This window comes from Papio anubis, chromosome 3, assembly GCF_008728515.1.
Source record: "Papio anubis isolate 15944 chromosome 3, Panubis1.0, whole genome shotgun sequence".
Taxonomy (NCBI): domain Eukaryota; kingdom Metazoa; phylum Chordata; class Mammalia; order Primates; family Cercopithecidae; genus Papio; species Papio anubis.
Window position 1 is genome coordinate 182942492 of NC_044978.1, and position 7655 is coordinate 182950146.

At 62.6% G+C, this 7655-nt stretch overlaps 1 protein-coding gene across 1 annotated transcript; it reads right to left on the minus strand.

Moving 5' to 3' along the window:
• Positions 1–5663: 5663 nt before the first annotated feature.
• On the minus strand, positions 5664–7646 carry C3H4orf48 (chromosome 3 C4orf48 homolog). The gene is given in 5 exon segments (XM_031664785.1): positions 5664–5774; positions 6816–6904; positions 7154–7308; positions 7557–7591; positions 7593–7646. Coding segments are annotated over 5 exon segments (384 nt in total). The 5' UTR covers positions 7632–7646; the 3' UTR covers positions 5664–5708.
• Positions 7647–7655: the final 9 nt, after the last annotated feature.

Below are 7655 nucleotides of genomic sequence, written 5' to 3' on the forward strand. Positions count from 1 at the left end.
ATGAGCCACTCCTCAGGGTGTCAACTGAGAGTCGGGTACTCAAGGTAATGGGGTGACCAGTCCCTTATTTATACCTTTCCAGATAAGTGAGAGTTCCAGAAATGTTCTCCTGTGAGGGGTGTCCTATGAGGCCACTGCACACCCAGGACAACAGTTCTGACATCTCTGCGAAGTCTCTAGTTGCCCAGAGCACCTGCATGGGTCACACAGAGCAACTGACTCTTCCCTTCGGGGCGAGGAAACTCACGCTTATGCACATTGCCGTGTAGGACGGACAGGAACTGGCCCCAAATGAAAAGACAAGTCCGAACTACAGGCAACGGGGAGCAGTTGAAGTTGTTATTATTATTTTTATTTTTGAGATGGAGTCTCGCTCTGTTGCCCGGGCTAGAGTGCAGTGGCGCCATCTTGGCTCACTGCAACCTCTGCCTCCTGAGTTGAAGTGATTCTCATGTCTCAGCCTCCCGAGTAGCTGGAATTACAGGTGTGTGCCACTGTGCCTAGCTAATTTTTTTTATTTTGGGTAGAGATGGGGTTTTGCCATATTGGCTAGGCTGGTCTTGAACTCCTGACCTCAGATGATTCATCCACCTTGGCCTCTCAAAGTGCTGGGATTACAGGCATGAGCCACCGCGCCCAGCCCAACAGTTGCAATTTTAAAGCTTGCTGTGTAACTTTAGACCCAAAGATGTGAAACCACCAGTGCCAGACTGCCCATACCATGCCCTAAACCTGTTGCCCTGAGGCAGTGGCAGAGAAGGCAGAGTTCTCTCTTTATCTGAGTCCCCTGTCCAAAGACAGAGACTGAAGCCCCCTTTCTGTTAAAAGCAGGTTTAAAAAACACTTCAAATGAAATCTAGGTGTCCAGCAAAAAGAAAACAAAGCTCTGAATTCGGGAGGACTCACTGGGAGCACGGTGGGTCCCCTTCCAAGTCCTGAAAGGAGCCCCGGGTGGTCAGGGAAGAGGGTCACCGAAGCCTGCTGAATTACGCCAGATACGCTGACCTAATGGAAAAAACTGAGGCAAAACTAATGTGAAGTACAGAGTTTATTGGAGCCAGGCTTGAGGACTGCAGCCCCGGGGCATAGGGTCAGGGCAACCCTTTACGTTCACGCCTTCCAGGGAGGCAACGTGGGTCATGGAACATCTCGAAGGAACTCGCTGATCCATTCAACAACCCCTGCACGCAAGGCTCAAGCGCTGCCCAGGGTCCCTGCCCAGCCGCAGGGGCAGCTCCACAGTGTCGTCCCGAGGTTGGCCACGTGGACGGCAGGAAGAGCGTCCCAGCAGAGGGATCAGCACACAAGGGGTCTGGGCAGGAAACACCAGGCATTGGAGACAAGTTGGGGGCTGGTGTGCCTGGAGAGCCAGGGGGCTGGAGGAAGGTGAGGCTGGGTTTTGAATGGGGTCCTTGGGCTCCAGAGCAGATACTGGGGGAACAGGCTGTCATGCTTCTGATGGGGGCCAGGAGAGGGAAGAAGCCACGGCCACTGTCCAGGAGCTCCTGAGCAGTGTCCCCACCCAGACCCCAAGGCCTTAGTGACCTCCAAGGAGAGTGGTCCAGCCCTTACAGGGCCACAGCCTCTGCTGGCCCCTGCCCTTTCCACCTCATCCCCACAGCCTGAGCCTGAGCCTGCCACTGCGAGGCCCCATTAGCCAGGCCCAAGGGCAGAGGCCAGGCCTGGGCTCCTGCTCAGTATTGCCTTGGTGGCCCCTCCAGTCTGCATCTGCGGACTTCCTCCCTCCAGCCTGTCTGACCTCAGCCTTCAGCCCCCTACAAGTCACCCAACGCCTGGGGCCATGTGACCCCCAGTGGCCATGATGGTCCGCTGAGGCCTGTGCTCCAGCCCCGGGTTCACAGGTACCTGGAAGGCACCAGAACACCGTCAGTTTGGAAGGGTCAGGACTGGGCTCTAGGCAGCAGCCTGGAAGGTCTGGGAGACCATGGCACGCGCTCTAGGTGGGGGCTGGGGGGCCTAGAGCCCCCTCCCCACAACAAGGGGAGAACCCCGCAGGCAACAAGGTGCTTCCTCTGCCAGCGCCAGCAGCAGAGCACCTATATCAGCCCCAGGTTGGCGCCAAGGCCCATTTTACAGAGAAGGGAACTGAGGCTCGGTCAGGTCAGCCTGTGGGGCAAGAGCGGAAACCCAGACCTGTCGGTCCTCCCTGGCCGCCCACCCCCGCCTCTGGCCCCTGCTTCCCTAAGCGCCCTCCTCACCGGAGACCCCCGCCCCAGCTGCCCCCGCGCCCGGCCTGGCCAGAGCACGGCGGGCGAGACTCCAGATTTCAGAGGCCAAGCTGAGAGGCGCCCAGGCCTCCGCCGCTTGGATACTCAGGTTTGAGGAGGGCACACCAAACACAGGGAACATTGGCAGGGCAGCCCCACCCACAGCGGAGCTGGGACCCGCGAGCCCACGCCCAAGCCGGACGCGCGGGGCCTCCTCCAAGGCCGTCGGGGCGCTCCTATCCCACCGCGGCCACCCCGAGCCCGAGTCCGTGGGGAGGAAGAACAGGGGCGCGGGGAGCCGGCGAGCAGCCCAGCGGAACCCCGGGACGGCGCGGGCCTGGCCACGGTGGGAGGGAGCGGGCGGGGTGGAATGGAGCTGCGGGTGAGACGGAGCCGGGGGCGGCGGGGCGGCTGCTCTTATGAAGCAGAACTACAGACCGGGAGGCCGGAAGAAGAAGGACGAAAAGCAGAACGGTCCCCAGACCCACAGGGCGTCCAATGGGGGCTCCACAGGAGGCCGGGAGGTGGGAGTGGCAGAAAAGCGCCCTAAGCCCCAGGCTCGCCGTGCCAGCATCTTCCACACCCCGTGCAGCCCTGCGTCCCAAAGACCCCAGGGCAGGAAGGGAGAGGGGCTGCGGGGGACCCCTGCAGCCAGCTCCTCCCAGAGCCTTGGCCCGGGCAGCCTCCCTGCAGTTTCCACTGGGGGAACAGTCGGCCTGCAGGGGCCCCTGAGAAGCGCAGATCTCACCCTCCTGGGCTTCACAATCCCGTGTGGGGTGGTGGGGTGTCAGGAAAGAAACAGACAAACAGCCCGGGACCCCTCAGGGACAAACGCATCGAAGAAAAGGCGGGGCTGGGTGTGTGGGCACGCGCTCGGAACCCAGCTGCAGGCTCTGGGCTCTGTGGGCCGGTACCCGCGCTGTGGGCCATGCTACTCAGGAGGCCCAGTGAGGAGGATGGCTTGAGCCCAGGAGGTTGAGGCTGCAGGGGACTGTGATGGGGCCCCTGCATTCCATCCTGGGTGACAGAGCAAGGCCCTCTCTAAAAAATAAACTAATTATTTAAGGAGGGACACGGGGCTGCAGAGTGAGGCCAGTCACGGGGCAAAGAGTGCGTCGGTGCAGAGGGCGCATGCACAGGCCCTGCGGTGGGAAGGGTGACCTGCAGATGAACTGTGGCAGTGGCCGCCTTCCAGACAAGCAGACACAGTGTCCCTCCCACACACTTTTCTACACAGCAGCAGGGAGCAGAGGGCATAGGATCCAGAGAAAGGCAGCTCTGGGCTAGAGTGCAGGTGGGCAGTGGAGATGCCCAGCTGGCTGGGAGGAAGGCAGGGCCCACAGGGAACACAGGGACAGGCCCTGGACCAAGGGGATGCCCTGACACTGGAGAAGGTACAGATATAAGGGGGGAATGCAGGGAAGATCAGGGAAACAGCAGGTCCAGGGAAAGAAAAGATGTCCCAGAAAGAGACTGCAGTGCCAGGTCACTGCTCGGCCATGCCAGGGTTGACTCATCCTGGAGTTGCTGAGCCCCTGGCAGGAAAGCCACGCCATGGCTCCAGGACTGAATGTGAATGCCACTGGCCCTGCCAACGCTTATGCCCAAGCTCCCTCCACTCTGCTCCTCCCAGGCCTTCCCCGCTCCTCAGGGACCCTGTGGTCCTCTTGCCTTGCTTGACCTTGGTAGCATGAGACACACCTGTGGCTGCCTGGGATGCAGCTTGGTTCTCTTCCTGCCTCACAGCTGCTGATCACCCCTAGGGGCCCTCTTCTCTCCTCTGCCCCCAAACAGGCCACAGGGGATCCCAGACTTCTCTCTCCAGCTCCTTTTCCAGGCGTACCCGCCCAGTGGCCTCCCAGACCCCCATGACCACTCCCACCCCCCACCCAAATCCCACAGGCTCTACTTGCAAACACACCTGGAATCCAGCTGCCTCTTACCCTCTGCTGCCATGGGGCCGCTCTCCTTCTCAGTCTGCCGTCACCTCCTCACAGGCCCCACGAATCCCTTCCCTACCGCCAGCCAGAAGCTCCTGTCGCCAAACCTTGTCCTTGCCCCAGCCCCGCAAGGCCTAGGAGGAAGCCTCTCCACCCAGTGCCCCACAGCCAAGCCTGGTTCGTGTCCCCACCGTATCCCAGAGGGCATCTCCCCAGGGCTCCGTGACAAGTATGCTCCAGACTCTGTCTTTTATAGTAATGGAGACCTCACCCTGTGCCAGGACACACAGCTGCCCATAACACAGGACACTGAGTTATATTTGAATTTTTAGATAAACAATGTTTAGTGTGAGGAATTCCTAATACTGCAGGGATAAACAAGAATCTGGCTGTTCCTGGACTTGACTGGCTAAATCTGTCAATATAAGCCTAGAAATACGGCTACGTTCCTGGCCTCCCTTGCAGCTAGAAAGGCCACGTGAGGAAGGCTGACCAATGGGACATGAGCACCACCCAGGCCACGCCCCTAAAGACATGGCCCAGCCTCCCAGCCTCTGAGCAAGTGCTGGTGGCTGGCACTGGTTCCTGCCCCACACCCCACCCTGCCTGGGCCTGCAGTGATGTCAGGCCCCTCCTCTCCCTGGCCTGCATTAGAGGGTGCAGACATCCTCCCAGCTGGACACCTGACTCAGTCTCTCCACGGGTGCCAGCTCCAAGGGATGACTCTGTTCACTGTGGATACCAGGCATGTCCAGCTCCACTGGCCTGAGGCAGGGCGGGGCTGGGGCCCCAGGGCCAGGGAACCAAAGCCCCAAAGGCCGAGTCCCACCTAGGGCACATGGCAGTCACTTCTGGCCTGCTGTTCACCCGGATTTGTTCCTAACCACGTTCCTGCATTACTTTGATAAAAGGCTCTAATTTTACTGAAAAAGCATTTACAGAACGAATGAAAAGAGGGAGGTGCCTGCTTCAGCTGGAGGTCACTTGTTGGGTGCTGTGTGCACATGTGTGTGGATGGGAGGACAGCCTCATCAAGTTCCCACTCAGAGCTCCCCGGTGACCACGGGCCGGGCTCAGGGCTACAGGTGGGACTGGCAGGGGAGCTGAGGCTGTGCAGGGTGGCCCTGCCCTCTCTCCCCAGGACCCTCTGTCTCCCAGTCTCAGGCAGCTGGTCCACCAGTTCAGTGGTACAGGAGCCTGGAGGGGCTCAGTCCTGGGGCAGCTGCTCTGGGGACTCAGGGGGGTCAGGCCGATTTCTACACTTTCCCAGCCTCAAAACAAGGGCAGGCAGGCAGGGGAGCAGGTCCAAGGAAGCACAGGTCACTGAGGTCAGACATGTGTGTCTACCTCTCCGCATGGGCACTGGTGTGGGACAGCAGCCAAGAGGGCTTGCCCAGGTGGAACAGCTGGGGAAACCCAAGCCCAGAGAGGGGCCCAACCCAGGACTGCTGGGGGCGACGCAGGGGCTCTGATGGCCAGAACAGGGAAACAGGACACAGGTGTGCCACTGGGCATTTATTGACATGGAGCAGCGTGGTCCTCAGCGCCCTGCCGGCCAGCAGGCACACAGGGCACGGCGTTCTGCCTGCAGCAGTAGGGTCTCCGTCTGCAAAGCAACAAGAGGTGTGAGGGTGCAGCCCAGCTGCCCACTGGCATTCCCCTGGACCTCCACCCACCCAAGGCAGCCCTATCTCCACCGGCTCCTGAGACAGACAAGGTCAGGCCCTGGCTGTAAGCCCCACACCCAGAGCCTCCCACTTGTCTCTTCCCTCTGCAGTGGCTCCCACTGGTGGGGCCTGCCTGGGGTCTGCTGGTGCCCATGCCATGCCAGAGTGCCCACTTGCCTTCTTCCAGCTCCCACACCACCCGCAGGGGTTCGCTGTCCCCTACTCCCTCCCACCCCCATGCCTAAGGATAGGTGGGGGCTGCTCCTCCCAAAAGCTCAGCTCCAGCCTCTGGGAGTGGGGACAGGGCTCCAGGTCTTAGTCCAAGCCCTTTGGAGTGTTCCCAAGAAGGACACTAGGGCTGGTCGGTGGGGGGGACCAGGCAGGGTCTTCCCTGCTTTCTCCTTCCTAGAATTTTCCCTTTCCGGGAAGAAGCAGGAGCCCCGGCACAAACCAATACTCCTTGGCTGCACCCCATGGCCTGGGGGGCTCCCTGTTCACCCAGGCTTGGAGGGGCCTTAGCCAACCTGTGCATCCACCCAGGATCCAGACCACCCTGCCCAGCCTGACCCCCCATTCCTGACACTTTGGCGACATCCTCTAGCCTCAGTTTCTCCTCTGCCCCGGGGCCTCACTGCCCACCTAGGGGATCCTGGATTGGGCTGACAGTTCTTCCTCAGGGTCCAGGTCTGTCACAGCCCTCGGGAGTGGCAGTCATAGGACAAAGTGCCCAGTGAGGGCCTTCTGGGGGAGGGGCTGGAAACAGAGCATGCTGGAGAGAGGCGTGTCTCATAGGTGAGACAGGTGCCCAGAATGCCCCTTGGATGACTGGAGCCAGAGGAACGGGGCACAGGTGTGGCGTCTTAAATCAGGGGTAAAGGATGAGGGACCCTCCACTCTCCCCCGGGGGCCTCCTCCGCATCCTTCCTGCCCTCCCCACCCCCGGAGAAGCCCGGGAGGGCCGTCGCGCTGCGGGCGCTCACCCGCGCGTCCAGGCTGCAGGCTGTCTTCCGCAGGTCCTGCAGGGCGCGCTGCATGAACTCGAAGGCGTGGCAGTCCACGCATGGGCGGCCTGCGGGGAACGCAGGTCAGGGTGGAGGGGGCGCAGGGGGGGTCACCCGCAAGGCCCCCACGCACCCTAGGCCCGTCCACCCAGAGCCACAGAGCGCGCGTCCCCACTCCCCACGGCACCATCTCCCGCGAAGGGGAGGACCCGCTCCCGGGAACAAAGGCGAGGCGCGGTCCTCCCGGCGGACCGGCCCCGCACGCCCCCGGCGCCAGCCCCGCCCCGCTCCTCGGAACCCGGCCCCCCAGCACCTACTCTGCGCGGGGACGGCGCTCCCGGCGGGCTCGGCGCGGGCCCGGGCACCCAGCAGGGCCAGACTCAGCAGCAGCAGCAGCAGCGGCGGCGGCGGTGACATCGGGGACCGGCACGCGGGCGGGGGGGCCATGGCCAGCGGAGGGAGCGGGGCCGCCCTGAAGCCAGCGAGGGGTCAGCGGCGCCCGCCCCGGGCCGGTGAGCCCCCGTCCCCTCCCGCAGGCCCGCTACCCTCGTCCACGCCCCAGGCCGGGGAGCCCTGGACCCACCCACCCCGGGCCAGGGAGCCCCCGCCCCACCCCCGGCTCCCTGACTCCAGTTGGCCGGTCCCTGGGCCCAGCTAGCCTCTAGTCCGCGCCCCCTATCTTGAAAACCCCCATTCGGACGCCCGCACCCCCGCCCTTACCGCGGTTCAGGGACCCCAGGACCAGCAGCGCGGGCGACACCGGCAGACGTTCCGCGTCCGGCGCGCACTGCGCATGCGCTCCGACCCGACCCCGCCCGG